Source organism: Lagenorhynchus albirostris, chromosome 15, assembly GCF_949774975.1.
Source record: "Lagenorhynchus albirostris chromosome 15, mLagAlb1.1, whole genome shotgun sequence".
Taxonomy (NCBI): Eukaryota; Metazoa; Chordata; class Mammalia; order Artiodactyla; family Delphinidae; genus Lagenorhynchus; species Lagenorhynchus albirostris.
Genome location: NC_083109.1, coordinates 49806735 through 49826145, shown reverse-complemented (window position 1 = coordinate 49826145; position 19411 = coordinate 49806735). Strand labels below are relative to the sequence as shown.

Sequence of the window (19411 nt, the reverse complement as noted above, 5' to 3'; positions counted from 1 at the left end):
CTGGACCCCCACCTCACCAGCTGTTTCTCGGGGCGCCCCCAAACCTTGCCCGACCACTTCCTCTTCTCTGCTGTCGTGCCCCGGGGCATAAGGAGCCTCCGCCCCCAGGCCTCTGCGGCCACTCCCAAGCTGGGACCCCCTGGGGGTACTCTAGCGCCACCAGCTGTGGGATCCGAGAAGGTTCCTGACTCCCTCTGGGAGGCATCTTTGTATAGGGTATGAGACGCAGCACAGAAATTGTGAGCTGCACTTGGCAGGAGCTGTCCCCACCTACCCTGTTGCTACCTAGCTCTCTGGAGGCACGTGTGTCAGACGCAGGCAAAGTCATCTGGCCCCACAGGCAAAGCAATGTCCTACAGGACCCCGAGGGCTCCCCACCAGACCTGGAGGATTCAGAGACAGCACCAGGCGTCCTGAGACCTGACCGCAATTCTGGGTGGCTGGGGCGCCATCTCAGGGCCAGTTATGTAACATTTCTGGGTCTTGAGGCCGGGTTCAGACACCTGCCAATGACTACGGGGGTGGGGGGGGCGGTGTCAGGTGGGGCGCGGTGGCATTTATAGACTTCTATGCAAAATGACCTGGCCCAGGACACAGGAAGGCAGCTGGGCAAGAGGCTGGGGGGACCAAATTTAGACAAAGCTTCAGCTGTAAAGAGATGAGGCTACAATGGAAGGTTGGGCTGGGCCTGGTGCTGGGGCACAAGCGCCCCCTCCCGCATCCACCCCCCACCACCCCCAAGTAAAGGCCTTTCCAAAGGGCAGTTTCTCAACTTTATTAGCCTGGAGCTCCTCCCTGCCAGCCCCACAGGCTGGTCCCCGGGCACAGTGAGCAGGACTGAGGTCAGACAGTTTCAACCCCTGGCCTCTGGCAGCCTGGAACAGCTGGGCCAAGGGGTCAGCAGGAGCAAAAGTCCAAATTCTGGCACTTCAGGTGTGGCCGGCTCCTGGCCAGGCCCAGGGTGAAGCACGGCACACCGCAGCGGGTAGACAGGGTGCCGTGGTCCTCTCCTGGCAGAGGGTGCAGCGTGGGGCAGGGCCAGGCCCTGCATGGGCAGCGTTCCTTCCAAAGCTGCGACTAGGAGCAGTTGGTGATCCTGGCCAGGAACTGCTGTGCCCACCACTCGTCCAGGTCGATGGGTACGAAGTCTGCAGGGGGGCAGAAGGCTGGGCAATGATGTGCCTCCCAGGCTGACCAGCGTCTCCCACCTCGAGCTGACCACAAGCCCCTCACCCAGACCCCAACTGTAGCAGAGGCTGGGAAGAATTGGGTCAGGCTCCAGTCCTCTTCCCAACCCCCTGGGGCAAGAACCTGGCTGAGCCAGATCGGGGTTGGAGGAGGTGGAGGGGACACCCTGAGGGCGGGGGAGGGCTCACTCTGCAGCCGGGGGTTGGGGGTCCTCTCCACGTATTGCACTGGCCTCGGCCCGCTCTCACCGGCTGGGCCACCACCCAGCTGCTGCTCCACTTGCTGCCAGGCTGTGGGGAGAGGATCGTCAGGCTGAGCCAGGCCCCTGGCACTGTGTCTCCCACCCCAGGGCATGGTGGCTACCCTGGACCCCAGCCCAGAACTGGGAGTGGGCAGCCTGCTGGATGGTCACAGGAGAAACAGGCAGAGAACCCAGGAAGAGCCCAGGCCTCTGGCAACTTCGAGTGAGGTTACAGTGGGAAAAGGACCAGTGGCCCAGGTCACACCCTCGGGCCTCAGCACTACCTTCGGACACAAATCGGACGTTCTCCTCGTGAGCCAGTGTGTAGGTCTCCTGGGTTCCCTTGAGGGACGGGGATGTGGCAGGTGGCCGCCGGCCATTCACCCGATTGAACACGAGCCTCGGCCCTGGACTGCAGGAAGGGGGAAGAGATGGTCAGCAACTGTTCCAAGCCCAGGTGTTACCTGGCAGAGCTCCCGGAGCAGCCTCAGGCCACCCTCACCACCCCTGGGCCAAGCCCAGCCTGGGCACTTCCCTGAACCACAGGAAGGCTGTGTGCTGCAGCCAGTGGCCAAGGCCTTTGTCGTGCAGGCCTGCGCCCCCAGCAGCTCAGTTCACAACTGCAGCCCCCCGACCCTGAGCCAGGCCTAAGACTGCAGGGGTGGAGTGGGGCCTCTCTGTGTCCCCAGATCCCCTGCAGAGCTCCATGCTCAAGGCACATAGGCGGCCCTCCAAGGGTCTCAGGCACCCCCACTGCCACCAGCCACCCACCTCCCCTGGACCAGCCAGGCCTCCATCACCCTAGGTTTTGACCTGCGTAAAGGTCACTTGGCCCAACCCCACCCACCAGGCGCAGTTCTTGGCCACTTTCTCCCCCACAGAAGTCTCTCCATCTCACGATGCCCCCCAGTGTGGGATGAAGGACCCAAACAAGAGCTGACGGCCTTTGCCCTTCCCTCTCCCAGCTGCCCCAGGTCCCCAGGGACAGCTCCTGGTCTGGCTAGACAGCACCAAGTGCTGAGTGGGCCATCCTGAGTAGGGAGGGTGTGACTGCAACCCTGGCCCACCCCTGCAGGCCCCAGATGAGGGGCTATGCTCTTGCCCACGGGGGCAGGAATGCTGAGTAAGGAGATGGCCCTGGGTGCTGGAGCTCGGCCTGGTGGGCATTCGATGTCCAGGTGGCCACTGGGCCCATCCCGGCCAGCCGGGCCCAGGGCATTGGTTGGGCTGCCCTGGCCAGTGGCAGCTGGCCCAGCCCTGTGCACATGAAGCCCGGGACAGGGCCGTGGAGAGTGCGGGGCCCACACCTACAGCAGGAGGTGGGAGCCGGGAGTCCTGGGCTGCACGTGCCACTCCGCCAGGCACTCGCGGTCCCGCCGGCCTGCTCGCCATCCTGGGCTCAGGTGCCCCACCGCCGCTGGGGTTTCCTCCTCAGTTGAGAGGGGCACTAAAATAAAGAGGAGCGTCTTGAGGGGCACCAGTCCCACCAGCTCCAGGCTGGCAGGGTCAGGTGGCCACGTAGAATGTGGAGGGGCAGGGCTCCTCCCAGGCCTGAGCTATACCAACCAGAGGGCATAGCTATTTGTCCTTAACTGGAACAGCCCCTCGCCTGCTACCCTTAGCCCTAGAAAAATTTGGAGACTGAACATCAAAGAAGGAAAAAAAGAACTGCAGTCAAAGGCTGTAAATCGCAAGTACCTAGACGGTGGCCTGGCCAGGGCTGAGAAGGGGCCCCAGCAAGCGGGCACCTGGCCGCCCGCTGCTGGCAGTTACATAAGGCAGTTCTGCGGGCCCTCTGGGGGAAAGGGCACAGCTCCCTGTGCACCTATGGACGAGTCCAGCGTCCGTCTTCCCCACCCTTCTCTGTGCCAGCGCCCAGGGACTCGGCCCGCAGGAAAGCCCCGCCCACAGGCAAGCTCTGCCCACGGCAACAGCAGCACCGGAATCCCTGCTAGGTGCCTGCTGATACAGGCCTCGCTTCCTTTTACTTAACCCCCTTCACTACTCTCCAAGGTAGACCACCCACCCGTTTTCAGCCCAGGAACCTGGGTTCAAGAGAGAAGTGACCTGTCCAAGGTTACATGTGGTGAGTGGGTGGCAGCATCAGAACTCTATGCCTGTCTGACCCCAAAGCCCACAACCCAGTACAGCTTCCAAGCCCCCTCCCCCACCAGTCCACCTCCCCTGCACCATCAGGTGCCCCCATTTTCTCTTCTCCCCAACAGTTGATCTTATTCTCTCTCGCTGGAAGGGAGAACTCATCACAGGCACAGACTCATGTGGCCTGTCTACCACCACGGGCAGCGCCCGGCCAGAATCTGAGCCCGGACATTTAGCAGGTCAAATGCTTTGAGCACCTGTGGTGCACCAGGCACAGAGGGTGCAGCAGTGGCTCAGACTCCTTCCTCCTGGGCAAAGTCTGGGTGAGGGAGGGTGGACAGGAAGTCTGGGTGGAGTGATTTCAGAAGTTTCAGGGGCTCCTGGTGTGGAGGACCTGGTGGCTGCTCTGGCCTCCCAGCGGGGGTACTCTTCAAGGTCCCTGAGACTGGCAGGGGGCAGCTCAGGGAAGGAGTGACCTCAGAGGGAAGGGGGGACGGCATGACCAGCACACACTCTGCCTTCCTGCCACTCCCCTGTACTCACAGTGCCACACAGGACTGCAGCAAGCTGAGGGGCCAAGCACCAGCACCCCCCTGAACCCCGGGACCTGGCAAGTTGCAACATCTTAAGGGCTCTGCTTTGTCTTTCCCATCTCTCTCCCCAGCACCCTGATCCTGCCACAGACGCACATTTCCTTCCCCATTCCCCAGCAAAGGGGCCATGGAGGAAGCAACAAGTTTCTCCAGGTAAGGGGCGGGGAAGGCTCCCTGCTTGGGTGATTGGGGGGGGGGTCTATACACCTATGCCTTATTCCCTCCCCTGGGAGGTAGGGCGGCTGTGAGGACCAAGGCTGATGTCACAGGCAGTGTCACAGCACAGCTGGGTCCTGGGAAATGCCCCCCAAGGTCCCACTCACCCCTCTCCCCAGGATGCACTTGTGGCCGGCCTGGAACATTTTCCTCACTAGGACCAGTCTCAAAGTGTCAACATGCTCCTAGCAGGAGGCCCCAGGAAAGGGCCTCAGCCAAGAAGGGTCCTCACAGGCTGCCCGCACCTGTGGCATCTGAGGCCAGTAACTGAGGGAGAAGGTCAGGCTGTGGCCTGCAGCACACAGCCCCCACCTCTTAGCCAATCCTGGAAGCTGTTTGTTCTCAACTTGGGAAGAAATCCCAAGGCCTGGTCAGCGCTGCCTCCGGGTCCTGAGTCTGCTGCCCCCACCCATCCACAGCCCAGCTCAGGAGCCCTCAGGCCTGTGTGGGCCTGGACTAAGCCCTGGGCCCAGAACATGCATAGAATAAATGAAACCAGAAGCCAGGACCTGAGCCAAAAAGTGAAAGGTTCAGTCCTGGGGGATGGAGGATATGACCTCCAGGTCACAGTCACTTGGAGGCCAAAGTGGTTGAACTGAGCCTCCTATGGCAAAAATGCTGGTCAAGAAAGGCGGAAAAACCACAACTCCAGCAAGCCCCGAGCATCTGCGGGGGTCTCCGCGCCCAGCCAGGGTGTTTGGGGTGAAGGGCAGAGGCAAGCAGTGGCCTGGCAGGGCCAGAGGGAACCACGTGCACTTCTCCGCCAGCTGCCCCGCAAGCACGGTGCTGGCAGCCTCCAGCCGCGGGCAGAGGCAGGCCACCTGCGGGCCAGCGTCCTGGGCCACCGCGCTCCCGCCCTCTAGGGCGAGTCCCCAGCAGTTCGTGTCAAGCCCCAAGGTCGGCCCAGGCACCTGACTTAGCCGCCCGGAGCCCCTCAGATCCAGCAGCCGGTCGGCCTTCTCCCGACTCGGGGTCCGCGGGATCCCAGAGGACTCGGAGGTGTGTCACGCACATCCGGTCCAGCCCCCTCGGACCCAGCCAGGTGCCAGGTGAGGCGGAGGTGCGGTGCCAGAGCTGCACGCGCGGGCGGGGTCGGCGTGCTCCGCCCCCTCCGCGCCCGCCCGGAGCATGTGGCCCGATCTCCGCTAACCTTTCCCCAAGGTCACCCTCAAGGCCCCGCGGCGGCCGGCGGGGGAGGGGAGGGCCGGGCTCCGGCCGCGGCCGCGCGTCTCACCTCGACAGGGGCCAGGGTCCCGGCGGCTGCGCCCGTGGGGGCTGCGGGGTCGGCGGCGCGAGATGCCGGCATTTCAGGAGCTCGCCGAGCCTGCTCTCCACCTGCTGCTGCGTGGGACCTGCAGGCACGGGCAGGACGCGTCAGCCGCCGTCGCGCTGGGGGCGGGCAGCGCGTGCGGAACTCCGGTCGTCCCCTCCCTACCTTACCCGCCCCCGCTGCGCACCTGTGCGCCGCTGCGCGACCAGCTTGCTGGGTCCCTTGGTGATGGTGTACATGGTGCGGAGGGGCCGCAGCGCTCCCGCGCCCTCCGCGCCCTCCCCGCCCGCCGGCCCGCGGCCAGATCTCGCGCCCTCCGCCCGGCTGACACTCGGCGGGTGCCGAGGGCGCGGCCCCTTTAACGGGCGGCCGGCGCTGCGGGGAGGGGGCGGGCCCACCACACACCCCCGGCCCTTAAAGGGCCCGCGCCGAGGCACGCGGCAGGGGTGGCGCTTGGGCCTTTGGGAAACTGGCTGGACCCGCGGCGGGGCCCGAGGCTGGGGTTGGGCGGCCGCAAGCAGCGCCCACCCCTCTGGCCCAAGGCCTAGGTCAAGGAAGTTCCCTGAGGCCTGGGCCGCCGTCCGCCACAGGAGGCTACGGGAGCCATAGGCACACAGACGTGGCGAGGTTCTGGCCCAGGCCCTCGGTGATGTCCAAGGAGCTGAGGCATTGACAGATGCTGGGAGTGAGCTGTGTGGACCCTGGAAGCAAGGGTATTCCCACTCACGTCGGAGACACTCCTCCAAGGTGCCTGGGTGGGCCTGGGCCAGTGTGCCGGTTCACCCAGTCATGGGACTGAGGGGGTCAGAGATGAGAAAAGGCGGTCAGCCCCCGGGTTCGGGCAGACATGACGCCGTGGGAATCTCCCTTTCATCCCATGGGGCAGGAGCAGAAAGTACATTCTGCCGCAGCTCAGCCTTCCATGCTGATGTTTGCCCCCAACCCCAGGGAGGTGGGAGGCCACTTACCAATCCAGGAGCATCGTGGGGGCTGAATCCTGGGGATGGAGAAGGTGGGTGAAGCAACCCAGTTTATGTCATTCCACAGGGGAGAAAGAGCACTTACTCCTCCAAATCCCCCAGGCAGTGGGGTCAGCCGCAAGACCTACTTCAGTGACAGTGCCTCAGGAGAAGCCAGACCTGCCTGCCGGAGGAGAGCGGTTGCTGTGCCCTAATCTGCCAGGCAGGCCCTTCCCTGGGGGCTCTACCCACAGGGTTCCTTCCTGAGAATTAGATAGAGATGCCCCTTCCTCCCAGTTCACAGGCTGCTTAGGGCTGCCTCAGGCTGCCAGTGGGGGCAGGGTCATCACAGGGTCTCACACACAGCAGCCTGGGTTGGGGGAGGGGGAACCACACAACTCTTGAGTTTGTGAGCCTGAGGGCCTTTTGGATTCTGCAGGAGGCACCCATCCTCCCTTTGGTTGAATTCAATCCTTAATGCCCCCCCCCAAAAAAAAAACTCTGCCTGGGGTCATCCAGGGGGTGTGGCATCCGCCTCAGAGGCTTGTGCAACCACGTTGGTCCCTCAGGGCTCCTACACTGCTCCCACAAGTATTTGGGGAGGCTCAGTCGGGCCAGCACCAGAGCCTGGGGTGTGTCTCAGTCTGGGATCCGCTGCCCCAGGGGGCAAGGGGGCTTCCCCTCAGCACTGTGGCCCAGTGGGTTCCTGGAGGGCACCTAGCGCAACTACCCCCACACCCCACACCTGAGCGGGCCTGAAGCCTCCCACCCAGGCAGGGCTGAGAAGCCAGGTCAGGGGCTAGAGCACATCTTTCTCCTCGTATCCTGTCCAGACAACAAGTACTGTGTACAACATGGCGGGGGGGGGGGGCGGCAACCAGCGGGAGGATGCCCCCAACCCCCTACCCCATGCACCTGTGTAGCTGCTGGTTGAGGTGGGGGCACTGGGCCTGCTGGGGCTCCTTCAGGGAAGTCTGCTTCCTGGGGCAGCTGTGCTGTCCTTCCTCCCAAGTCCCCCATAGCCCCTTGGCTCTGTGTCTTGTTCTACCCAAGGCCAAAGGATAAGACCCCTATCCCCGGCCCCAGCTGCCCACTCTGTGGGGCTGGGCTGAGCAAAGCCTGTGACCCTGAGAGGGGAGAGCATGCCCAGGGAGTCTGGGCATGAGCACAGCCCCTGGCCAAGCTGGCCCCCCTTTCCACCCGAGGTGCCCATCCCTCGTCCCGCCCCCCAGTTGTGTCAAGGCCACCACGCTCCTGCCCTGGTCTATGCTGGCTGTCCTGGTCTCCCTGGTGGCCTCGAGCACAATGCTAACTCACTCAGGCTGGGTGAGGGGCCCGCAGGGTGAGGGGCCTGGGCGGGCCTGTGTCCTGAAGGCATATGTTCTGGGCAGAAGGAGCCAGGCCCTGGGGTGGGGGAGTACCTCCCCCCAGGTTGACATGAGAGCTCCTCCTCTCCCAGGCACCCCCTCAGGCCAGGGTGAAGAGGGGAAGGACAGGGCCTGTTGATGAGCAGATAGGCCTGGCCTTGATGGTGGACAAGGCTGCTAGACTGTAATGTCCCAGCCCTGCCTACGGGCCTTGTCTGATGTCAAAGGTTGGGTCCAAGACCCCTTGGAAGGGCTCCAGGAAAGAGGAGCAGAACAGAAATGGTCCCGACAGGCAGGAGAGGAGGGGGTGCAGGACAGCCTGGGCCTAGGGGAGAAGTGAAAGAACCCAGAGGTCCCCAAAAGACACTGAGCTAAGGGAGAGGGGAGCCAGGGAGAGAAAGGCCCGGTTGTAGGGGACAGGCAGCAGAGGAGGGCAGGGAGGAGGGTGGGGCTGATCTCCCCCTGAGGCGCCTTTCCAGCCTCACTGCTCCCAGGACTCAAGTGTGAGACCTGCTCTGGCCCCGGGACAGAGCCAAGGGGCGTGGGGAGGGCCCAGCCAGAGCCTGGGAGAGGTCAGGGTCTGGATGGGCCTGCAACCAAGATCTCAGTTTGGTTCTCCTGTTAGGGTAGGAACCCTGGCCAGCCTGGCCTTCCCTGGACTACACTGTCCATGACGGTGTGCCACCCTGCTAAGCCCCCGTAGAGATAGCATCTTGCAGCCGGCAACATTCCCTATTGTCAGAGAGCCTGGAAACCCATCCTGGAATTGGAGTCATGGGCAGTTGAAGAGCAGGCAGGGGCCTCACCCAGCAGGCTGAAAAAAATGTGTGTCATAGTAAGGAAAGGCCTTTACCTCACTGACCCCAGTTAATCATAATAAAAACAAGTATTGGTTTTTCTCTTCTAAAAGCCTCTAAATATGATACAAAAATGTCATGTTAGAAGAGAAAGATGTTTAAGTTTTCAGTCATCCTCCATCATTTTTCAGATCTGAAATCCATGCCCTCACCAACCCAGACTAGAGGATGGGCTTCTGCCAATAAAGGGTGATCGGTGGCCCCCAGGAAAGGCTCCGGCTGGATGCTGCCACACCTGCCACCGAGTTTCTAGGGATTGCCCATTCCTTTTTTTTTTTTGGCCTCGTGGCTTGCAGGATCTTAGTTTCCTGACCAGGGACTGCACCTGGGCCCTAGCAGTGAAAGTGTCGAGTCCTAAACACTGGACCTCCAGGGAATTCCCAAGGGATTGCCCATTCCCATACCCAAGTGCAGTGAGTTGAACAGTGGCCCCCCAAAGATACATCGCCCAGAACCTCAGAACATGACCTTATTTGGAATAATGGTCTTTGCATATATAATTAAAGCAAGGATTTCGAGATAAGGTCATTCTGGATTAGGATAGGCCCTAAATCCAATGATGAGTGTCCGTGTAAGAGAAAGGAGAGGTATATTTGGACACAGAGAGACACAGAGAAGACCAGGTGAAGACAGAGGCAGAGACTGCAGTGAGCTTGCACAAGCCCAGGAACGCCTGGAGCCACACAGAAGCCGGAAGCTGTGATCACGAAAGGGCTTCCTGTAGGGCCACTGGAGGGAGCTGACATCTTTATTTTGGGCTTCTGGCCTGCAGAACTGTGAGAAAATAAATTTTTGTTTTAAGTCACCAAGTTTTGGGGTAATCTGTTATACTAGCTCTAGAAAATTAACATACAGAGGGAAGCAGTAGTGGGTGACGGTGAGGGAATGGGAGGGGAAGTGCCCAGGGTGCAGCACTGGAGGGCTTGGGAGGAAGTTCAGTGAATGGTGGGCACATGGGCCTGGACCTCAGGAAGGAAGCTGGACCCTGCTGTTGGCTCTGGACACTAGGGGGGCTTACTCCACAGCCCTCTGTAGATGAGCATGACTAGCAGGAGAGGCCCCTCCGGCTCCAACAGTAATCCGCAGGAGACACAACCCCAGGAGGTACCACTGAGCACAGGCCCAGGTCTGGGACACTTCCAGGTGTCCCATGTTCAGCATCCCCTGGGGGACTTGGACCCTCCCAGAGTCTGACACACATCTGGCACTTTACAGGAAATGTGTGCTCACACTTGTTCACCCAGCTCACACATGCTCACATGCATGCATTCACACACACACACGCACTGTAGCAAAGGCCACCGCTTGGCTGCACCCAGCTGCTTCTGTCCCAGGCTCTGAGCTTGGAGAGTGCAGAGGGCAGGTGTCAATTCCCACAGCATCCAGTCCAGAGTGATGAACGTGGCAGGGGGACGTCAACCTGAGGTCAAGTGCCGTTAAACAGAAGACGTTGCAGGGCATGTGGGCAGTTCCTCAAGCAGCACCATACAACATGGGGGAAGCAGGCTCCTTCTCTCTTACAGGACATGAGTGTAAAGGAAAAACTTCTTTTTCTGTACTCACAACACTTCTGACACCAAAAGTGGGGGGGTGGTTCTTATTGGTTCTCTAGTGAGAATGCTCTAGTTCTCTTTGGACACCAACTGGGTGTCCGACAATTTAACTGGATTCTAACTCTAACTGCCCAGCGTCCACACAGACCCACGGGCTGAGGGCTCAGTCCCTCAACACCACCCCCCACCCCCGCAGACGCCAATGAGGAGTCCAGGCTGTCACCTGTGCTTCTGAGCAACCAGATGTAAGTCAGGGTTCCCACTACCCCCTCCTTGGGTTCCATAACTTGCCAGAATGGCTCACAGAACTCAGGGGAACATTTTACTTATATTTACTGGTTTATCATAAAGGACACGACTGTGGAACAGCCAGGTGGAAGAGATGCCCTGGGAAGGTGTGAGGAAGGGGTGCGGAGCCCCCACGCCCTCCCTGGGAGCCACCCTCCCAGCACCTCCAAGTTCACCATCTGGAAGCTCCCTGAACCCCTCTATTTGCGATTTGTGTGGAGGCTCCATTACAAGAACAGGGCTGATTAAATCATTGGCCATTGGAGATTAGCTGTGTCTCCAGCCTCTCCCCCTCTCAGGAGTCAGAAGTCTGAGTAGGGCAGAAAGTTCCAACCCCCTAATCACAGAGTTCCCCTGGCAACCAGCCCCCATCCTCCAAGAGTCACCTCAATGGTATAAATCCAGGTAAGGCTGAAAGAGGCTTGTTATGAATAACAGACGCTCCTCTCACCCCATCACTCACGAAATCTTCAGGGTTTTAAGAGTTCTATTCCAGGAACCAGGACGAAGACCAAATATCTGTCTCTTATTATACTATAATATGACAGAGTGGCCCGTGCCCAGGAATGCCATGTTAAGTCACCAGGAAGCGTGGTGCCTCTCGAGTGGGCAAGGAGGGCTGAGGGGCCTGGTTGGTGAGGCCTCAGATGACCACTGATCATTACAGGTGACGGTCAGGGATTCACATTGAGGGACACCTCTTCTCCACCTGGAGACACAGAAAATGCTCAGCCAACAAACTAGGAGGTGAAGCAAAAGTGACTCAGGTAATGAAAACTCAGGGCCATGAAATGGGAAAGTCAGCTACGAAAAAAGGGTGGTCGTAATGCAGAATGCCAAAGGGGTTGTCTGGAGGCCGACGCACTGAGTGGAATTTTCGCATCTCCCGTCCCTAAGATGCAAGGTTGTCCTCCTTTTCTGACCACGTTCAGACAGCGGCCTCTGGTCCCACTCTGCATGCCCCCTCAACAGCAATCCCAGGCTAAAGTCTCGGTCAGTGCCATTCTCAGAGCTCTTGTCAGAGCGACGTTGGGTATGGGGGGAGGGGTGTCTCACGCGAGAAAAAGTGCCCAGCAAAGGAGATAAGCTAGTCCTGACTGCAGAGCACGGTCTCCAGCCTGCTGAAAGGGCCCCTTCTGAGACATGGGCCCCAAGAAGACAACCAGGGAAAAACCGTGGACACAACACAAATCGGCCTCCCACTTGACTCAGAGGTCACTGACACCGCACAACATCCGTGAACCCTAGGCTAGCGCTGGTCATCTCAGTGTCACAGAGAAGCCCTGAGCATCACAGGCTCAGTTCCGGCAGGCTGGGCCCGCCCCTCCCGGAGTCCCACCAGCCGCAAGGAGCCCCGCCAAGCACAACCCCGCCCACATAAGAGCCCCGCCCCAGAACCCCGCCCAGCTGCAGCCCCAGCCCCGCCCCAGCGGAGCCCAGCCCACCACAGGGAGCTCCGCCACACAACCCCACCCACCCGCAGCCTCCGCCCAGCCAGGAGCCCGCCCCAGCCACGAAGGCCCTCCCATGGCCCCGCCCCCACAATTTCCGAATGCCGCGGTTGCCGTGTTTTCCACAGAGCACGCTCGAATCCAGTCGGCTGCAAGCCCACGTAGCTCATCCCCGCTCCTTCCCCTCGAGTGCTGGGTGCCCGAGCGACACCCCGAGCCCCCCCACCATCGCGGACCCCGCCAAACCTGGTGCACCTAACCATTAGCGACGCATGCGCACCAATGTCTCTGCGCAGAGCCGGGAAGGCCGGTGTGGGAAGGGTAGTGGAGGAGGCTAGTAGTTGCGTCACAATCACCTAAGTCTCGCGGGCGAGTTGGCTACCAGCAGCGCCGCTGGTGTAGTGGTATCATGCAAGATTCCCATTCTTGCGACCCGGGTTCGATTCCCGGGCGGCGCATGTCGTATTTTTTCTTTCCCCTCAACTCAAAAAAACCCCGAGAGATTTCATAAAGGAAAGAAAGACTAGAGGGAAGTATCCCATTCCGATGCGACACGAACGAGACTACTTTGGAGTAACAAGCGCTATGAAAATGTGCCAGGACAGCCACGGGCACGGGGTGCTGAGCCAATGGGTGCCTGTAAACCAGCCCCCCCAAGATCCTCGCCCCGTCCCCCTGCGGAGGCCGCGGCTCGCTACCCGCCTCTGCGCCTGCGGGGCCTTTAAGGCGCGGCGCGTGTCCTCCTGGGAATTGTAGTCTGTGGGTGTGGGGGGGCGCCGGCTGCTCGGCGGCTAGGCCACAGCTCCCGACGGGCCCCGCGGTGCCGGACTACCACTCCCGACGGACCCCGCGGACCACAGCACCACTCCCGACGGGCCCCGCGGTGCCGGACCGCTAATCCCGACGGGCCCGGCGGTGCTGGACTAACACTCGTAACGGGCCCCGCCGCGCGGGACTAGAAGATGCTGGTGGCGGCGGCCGCCGAACGGAACAAGGAACCCATCCTGCGCGTGCTGCAGCAGTACGTGGACCCGGCCCAGCGCGGCGTCCGCGTGCTCGAGGTGGCCTCGGGCTCTGGCCAGCACACGGCCCACTTCGCGCGGGCCTTTCCCCACGCCGAGTGGCAGCCGTCCGACGTGGACCAGCGCTGCCTGGACAGGTGCGGCGGGAAGGCGGGACCCCGGGGGTGAAAATGTGCCCCGTCCCGCTGTCCTGGATCCCCACGCTATTGTGATCCCTCTAAGCCTCCCCCAAGTAGTGTTGCAGAAATGGCTGCACAGGCCACCCCACCCACGGGCTGCCTTCCCGCAGCATCTTGGCCACCACTCAGGCCCAGGGACTGCCCAACGTGAAGGCCCCGCTGTACCTGGACGTGAGGTGGGATTGGGAGCAGTGGGGCGGGATCCTGCCGCAATCTTTGGACCTGCTACTCTGCATCAACATGAGCCACATCAGCCCCCTGAGCTGCACCGAGGTCTGTGGGAGCGTGGGTGAGCTACCCAGGGGCCACCCACCTGCGTCGTGCGGCATTCCTTCCCCTGCACTGGGAGGGAGCGGGATGCCAGGTTTGCCCCGAATCAGAGACAGGGCACTCAGGCCGGGGGAGGTCAGGCTGAGATTCCAGTACTGGGCCCAGGGCTCTTTTGGGCCCTGGGGAAGGCTCCTCACTGCTCTCCTGCTTCCCCCACTTCCCAGGGGCTCTTCAGAGCAGCAGGACACCTGCTCAAACGCAAGGCGCTCCTCATCACCTATGGGGTGAGTGCTCCTGCCTGAGATGGGCCTCTCCTGGCAGGACCACCCCAGCCAGCCTTGGCTGTCCCCGCCTTTCAGGACTCCTTTCTTGTCTCCGTATTTTCAGTTGCCCTTTTCCCCAGCTTCCCATTATCACTGAAACACACCCAGGCCCTCCCCTCTCCAACACTCCTGTCATCTGCCAGTCTTTCTGCACCCCGTTGGCTCAGCAGCTGGTCCTCAGCTGTCCCGCTCTGGGAAGCAATGAGGGGTGTGTCCTTTCCATTCTGTGGGTGCCATCCTGCAAGTCTGCCCAGTGGATGACAGGGGATGGCTGAGCCTGTGGATAGTAGACAGAATCGTGTTCTCTGTCTCCACAGCCCTATGCCATCAATGGGAAGATTTCTCCCCAGAGTAACGTGGACTTTGACCTCACCCTCAGACGCAGGTCAGAGCTGGGTGGGTAGGGGGTTTGGTTGGGGGGCAGGTGGGCTGGGTAGACCCCCAGGCCGATTCCACCTCCTCTCCTGCAGGAACCCAGAGTGGGGGCTGCGGGACACGGCCCTTCTGGAGAACCTGGGCCAGGCCAGCCAGCTGTTCCTGGAGAGGATGGTAAGTGGGGAGGACTGTGGTCACAGGCAGCCTCCCTGGGGACCAGGAGCAGCTTCTCCAGCCAAAGTATCTCCCCCAGGTGGACATGCCAGCCAACAACAAGTGCCTCATTTTCCGGAAAGAGTAAACCCCTTCTCCGCCATGCCTGTGTCCCTGGGACAAACCCAGATCACCAGCCCCTACCACCCTGGGCCAGACTATGGGGACTGGCCCTCCCCAGACTGGGGATTCTTAGCTAGTGGCCACAGGGCTGCTAAGAGCCTGGGAATAAAGTGTTTCCTGCTGTCCCATTGCTGGTATCTGCCATGCCTCCTCCTGGGAGCACTCCTGCAGGGTGCTGGGTGGGCAGGCTGTGTCTCCAAGGGTTCCATTCTGGGGACAAGAAGGGTCTGGCCTGTGGGTCAGGGCTTGGGGGCATCCTGGACTCTGCTGCTCCACTCGGGCAGAGAGGGGAGGGAGGGAGGAAGGACCCAGGGGCTGCTGAGACACGACTGAGCTGGCTGCCTGGCCCTCCAGCCATGGGAGGTGATACCCACTTCAGAGGCTGGTTCTCACTGGTGCTCCGTGGTGACCTCAGACTGGAGCCAAATCCCCGTGTGGTGGCAGGACCCCCAGCACAGGCAGGTTATGAGGTCCAGGACGCTTTTATTCAGGCGGAGGGCGGGGAGCGCGGGGCGGGCCGGGAGTGGGTGGTTTGTGGGGAGGGCGGGTGGGCGGGCTAGTCTTGGAAGCGGTTGAGCAGCTCGCAGGCTTTCCTCTCTAGCAGCTCCGAGATCTTCTTGATGCGCTTCTCGCTGGCTGCGCGGACGTAGCTGCCCGCATCCAGCATGGCCACGCCGTCTCGCACCTCGCCCATGATGACCAGCGGGCTGTCGCCAGCCGTCACGTTGGGGCAGGGGCAGGCCCGGTCCATACCGCTCAGCGTCACCTCCAGGTACTTGGTGCCCAAGAGCCTGAGGCCCATCTTGTCATCCTTGAGCACGTCGTCCAGGGCCACGCGAGCGATGCCGCCGCCGCCGCCCGCCTCGGGCTCCTCCAGCACCTCCGTGAGCCGCCCCACGATGGCGAAGTCGCTGCGGCACAGGCTGAGCGCCAGCTTGCTCCGGAGACGGCAGGCCCGGCAGGGCGGTGTCCGCGGTACGGGGCAGGCGTCCTCGCAGCTCTCGCGGCTCTCGAAGTTGTTGCCATTGCCCTCGCAGCCGCTGTACTCAAAGGGGTGGCACTGCTGTAGCAGCGGACTGTAGGCCCAGCGCGGCTCCCAGCCCTGGCAGGGGCCCTGCACGGCCGGCAGCACGCAGGCGTCCCTGGGGCCACGGGCGCAGGCCTGCTGGCACGCCTCATAGGTCTCGAAGCCCTGGGCACCCCCGGCACACCTGCCAACTGGGAAGGTCATGCAGCCGCCCCGCTGCGGGTCAAAGTGCCAAAGGACCTGGCCAGAGGGGGTGCCGACACAGGCCTGCGTGGTGGGTAGGCATTGGGCTGGGGCGGCGGCCACTGGGGCCCCGTCCTCGGCCGGCTCCCGCTGGACCACGGAGAGCGGGAAGTCGGCCCGCAGCAGGCCAGCGGCATTGCGCGCGGTGCACGTGTAGAGGCCGGCGTCCTCTGGCCTGGCATTGTAAAGCACCAGCTGCCCGATGCTCGTGACCACCACGTTGCCATACATCTGGTCTGGCCGCATGATCAGGTTCTCCCGCTGGTCACTCTGCTTCTCCCAGGTCACAGCGGGTGGCGGGCGGCCACTGACGTCACAGTGGAGGCTGGCTGTGCCCCCTACATACACTGCCTGTGGGGAGGGGCTGCTGTAGAGGGCAGGCGGCACCAGGGCATCCCCGGGTGTCGGGCGGGCGGTGGTCTCGGGGGGCCCGGGGCTGCTGGGTGGCCTGCTGAGGACATGCTTGCAGGGCACGACATGCAGGCGGAGGCCACGCAGGCAGGCCTCTGCATCCATGTAGCAGCGGTTGTAGTAGGTGAGGCCGTCCGAGGCGCAGGTGAAGCTGGGCTCCTTCTCACAGCGGTCACGGCAGCGGCACACAGGCTGCCCATCCCAGATGTCGCAGTCGGAGCCCTGCTGTGGGCACACGAAGCCATCACATGAGGCCGCCAGCTTGGGTGTGGCCAGGCCGCTGTCAGGGAAGCGGGCTGCCACGCAGCTCTGCAGCCCACACACGTTGGTGCAGCACTTCTCAGTGGCAGCGCAGTCCTGTGGAGGGGGCGGGAGCGGACAGCTCAGCGGACACCCAAATACCCCTCCCCCTTCAGCCCTGCCCCAGCATGCCCAGCGAGGGCAGTGGTGAGTCCCCTGCTGCCTCTCCCTGAATCTGTTTCCCCTCTGGGAGCCGAGCAGGTCTGCAGGTTTGCTTTCCATCTGGACAATGAACTACAACTGCCTGGCGCACCCATCACATAGGTCATCTCACTGGACCTCACGGAATCCTCAGACCCCTGGCCACCAGAGCAGCTTTTTTTGTTATCCCATCATACACATGAGGACACTGAGGCTCCGGGAGGACGTAAAAGTGCTCAAGGCCACTGCAGTGGTGCAGGGCTGGGCTGCAAAGGCGGGACCTCCAAACAGGTTCCCGCCTCTCTGCCCCGCTGGACCTGAAAACAGCTAGTTGCAGGGTGGGGGTGGGCAGGTCTGAGAAGTGAGAAGGGGGCCTCCAGTTTTCAGATGTGAAGGCAAAGACGGGGCGGCTGTCCCCAGGGCCCCTCATATGGAGCACAGTGTGAAACCCCAGCAGAAGAGTGGGGAGCCTGAGGAGGAAGTGACTTCCAGGGTTGAGGGTCCCCTCTGCAGGCAAGGCCTGGGGCGTGGGGGAGGTCCTGGCTTCTCCCATGCTGACCAGGGGCCCCCAACGTAGTCTGTCTCCCCCCCCCAAGCTGGGCCAGTGGTGACAGTGCCTGTGCTCACCTGGTCTCTGACGCACTCACGCTCACAGGTGCTCTGGGCGTCCACCCACAGGTTGGGGCTGAGCTGGTTGGGGCACACACCCGGGTGGCTCCTGGGCCCCGGCGGCAGGCTGGCCCCCGCAGTCAGCCCAACCAGGAGCAACAGCAGCAGGAGTGGCCTCAGGGCCGGCATGGGGACCGAGGGACCAGGGGGTGGGGGGGTGTGGCCGCTAGCCCCTCCAGGCCCTGCCGATCCCCACTCCCTGCAGGCATCCACCCTCCCAGATCTGTGATCGGTGCCCCTGCCCCCTGCCCCTGGACTCCCCTCTGTCCCCCAAGGTTGGAGCTCACAGCAGACGCTCAAGTCTCAGGCTGGGTGGGTTCCGGGTCTCTCCGAGCTGAGTCTGTGCCTCTGGCACCGGCCCCTCCCCCTCCTGGCCCCTCTGGTCAGCTCAGGGCAGGGGGCGGGGAGAGGAGAGGAAGGCTGGGGAGGGGCCAGCGCCCAGGAGCACAGAGACACTGGCCATGAGGGTCACCAAGGGGCGGAGAAGGGCGGCTCCGGCCGGAGAGAGGAGGGGGAAACGCTGTAACCGGAGCCCCTCCTCCCTCCAGGCCCTGGGATCAAAGCTGGCCTGCAAGAGGGGGCAGGGCTGGCCAACCCCTCTGGCTCCCCCATCCAACCCTGGGCCTGGGTCTTCCCCAGAGCAGGTCAGGCTGGACTGCCACCTGGTAGTCACTACGTCCAGGCAAAGGTGCAGGGGCTCTGTGTTAAGCCCAGCAACGGTGGGGTTCTGCTCCCTTCCCAAGGAAGATTCCACAACCTTCCCCATACCCCTTCTCATGGTCACACCGTGCCAGCAGGTCTTGGGGTCAAATCTAAACCCTTCCTGCTGGAGGTGAAGCCTTTGCAGCACAAAGGTACCTGATGGGCACGGCCTGGGGGAGGCTGACGCATGGCAGAACTTTGCATTTAGAGAGCCTGCTTCCCGCCCCTTCTGAAACCCAGGCGCCTGTCTCCTGGTCCAGGCCCTTCCTCAAAGGGTTATGGTGCTTGCCAAAAAAGTGGGGTACTAGAGCAGTGGACAGGGAGGGAACGGTCTGTGTGTGCTGGCCGGCACAGGCGCCGGTCACAAGGGCTGTGGACACTAGAGACGCGGTGAGGGTGTTTACTTGGACTGATCTGAATCTCAGCGGCTGTGTGTGGCCCTGCGTGGGGCAGCACAGTCCTGAGAGAGATCAAGGGCATCTAAGAGCACCCTGAGAACAGCGTGTCCCAGGAGAGCTTAAGGAACTGCAAGGACCCAAAGGTCTTCGCCTGCCCCTCCAGGCCCGTGACATTCAGGAAGGATGGAAGCTCCTCCTGGGCACGGGGGCAGCGGGGAGATCAAACGCAGCCACCGCCAGAATGTGCTTCTCCCAGGGGTCTGGGGCCCCAGGAGTGCCTGCTCTGAGACTGGATGGGAGAGTGTCCTGTGACCCTGTGTCTGACTGGCTGACCTGAGAGGCAGGGCAATAAGAGCCTGGTTTGGTCCAAATGAGACCAAGAGACACCCCAGGTGTGGAGGACACCATGGGTCCCCTGCCCTGTATAGCCACAGCCACAGGCAGTGGTCTTCAACCGTGTGGGCTACGTTCAGAGCAACTGCCCCCCTAACCCCAGCCCTGCTGACCTCCAGGGCGTCTGCCGCACCCCTGAGCTGAGCCCTACATACCCTTTTAAGTGGGTGGCTCTCCCACGGAGGGTGCTGGCCCCAAGGCCTGGGTTCTCAGTTGTGGTGAGTCTCGGGGGACAGTTCTGGTCCACCACCTGCTCAAGCAGCAGAGGGAACCTGGTAGGCCCTGCCCAGGACACTAGTGAGGGCTCAGTATCCCAGGTTCTGGCCCTGGGGGCAGCAGGCAGCAGATGCTCCCAGCGGCCATGGGTTGAACTACTGCACAGGCAGGAACAGCTGGGGAAAGCTGCTTCCAGGTCCACCTAGAAACGCAGGGAGGCCTGAAACCCTTCCAAGCTCAGCAAGGGAGTCATGGGGGATGGAGCAGGAACAAAGCAGCCCTCTGCAGTGCCACCCCTCCAACCGCCACTCAGCCCAGTGGGT

General features: G+C 62.1%; 3 protein-coding genes, 1 long non-coding RNA gene and 1 other non-coding gene across 9 annotated transcripts; 3 read left to right on the top strand and 2 right to left on the bottom strand.

The window, feature by feature from the left end:
* Window positions 1-929: 929 nt before the first annotated feature.
* MCRIP2 (MAPK regulated corepressor interacting protein 2) lies at window positions 930-5386 on the bottom strand. Its single transcript, XM_060123755.1, has 5 exons — window positions 5250-5386; window positions 2741-2876; window positions 1714-1841; window positions 1377-1478; window positions 930-1148 (listed from the first exon to the last, which is right to left on the bottom strand). Exons 1-5 carry the CDS (start codon window positions 5350-5352, stop codon window positions 1078-1080), a joined length of 540 nt encoding a protein of 179 aa, XP_059979738.1. The 5' UTR covers window positions 5353-5386; the 3' UTR covers window positions 930-1077.
* Window positions 5387-5984: 598 nt separating this feature from the next.
* Window positions 5985-9596, top strand: LOC132505601 (uncharacterized). The gene is made up of 2 exons (XR_009535463.1): window positions 5985-6355; window positions 6656-9596. It is a non-coding gene; the product is annotated as an uncharacterized LOC132505601 (long non-coding RNA).
* A 2874-nt stretch (window positions 9597-12470) lies between these two features.
* On the top strand, window positions 12471-12541 carry TRNAG-CCC (transfer RNA glycine (anticodon CCC)). The gene has a single exon. It is a non-coding gene; the product is annotated as a tRNA-Gly (tRNA).
* Window positions 12542-12932: 391 nt separating this feature from the next.
* On the top strand, window positions 12933-14716 carry METTL26 (methyltransferase like 26). 5 transcript variants are annotated; one of them, XM_060122887.1, is made up of 6 exons: window positions 12940-13242; window positions 13395-13557; window positions 13779-13838; window positions 14195-14262; window positions 14348-14426; window positions 14506-14716. In XM_060122887.1, exons 1-6 carry the CDS (start codon window positions 13046-13048, stop codon window positions 14551-14553), a joined length of 615 nt encoding a protein of 204 aa, XP_059978870.1. In that variant the 5' UTR covers window positions 12940-13045; the 3' UTR covers window positions 14554-14716. The 5 variants fall into 5 exon arrangements, with proteins under 5 accessions (XP_059978874.1, XP_059978871.1, XP_059978872.1 ...); XM_060122888.1 differs by lacking the exon at window positions 13395-13557 and having other exon boundaries at window positions 12939-13242; XM_060122889.1 differs by lacking the exon at window positions 13779-13838 and having other exon boundaries at window positions 12939-13242.
* A 423-nt stretch (window positions 14717-15139) lies between these two features.
* Window positions 15140-19297, bottom strand: WFIKKN1 (WAP, follistatin/kazal, immunoglobulin, kunitz and netrin domain containing 1). The gene is made up of 2 exons (XM_060124528.1): window positions 17338-19297; window positions 15140-16626 (listed from the first exon to the last, which is right to left on the bottom strand). The coding sequence occupies exons 1-2, from the start codon at window positions 17506-17508 to the stop codon at window positions 15145-15147; spliced, it is 1653 nt and encodes a 550-aa protein (XP_059980511.1). The 5' UTR covers window positions 17509-19297; the 3' UTR covers window positions 15140-15144.
* Window positions 19298-19411: the final 114 nt, after the last annotated feature.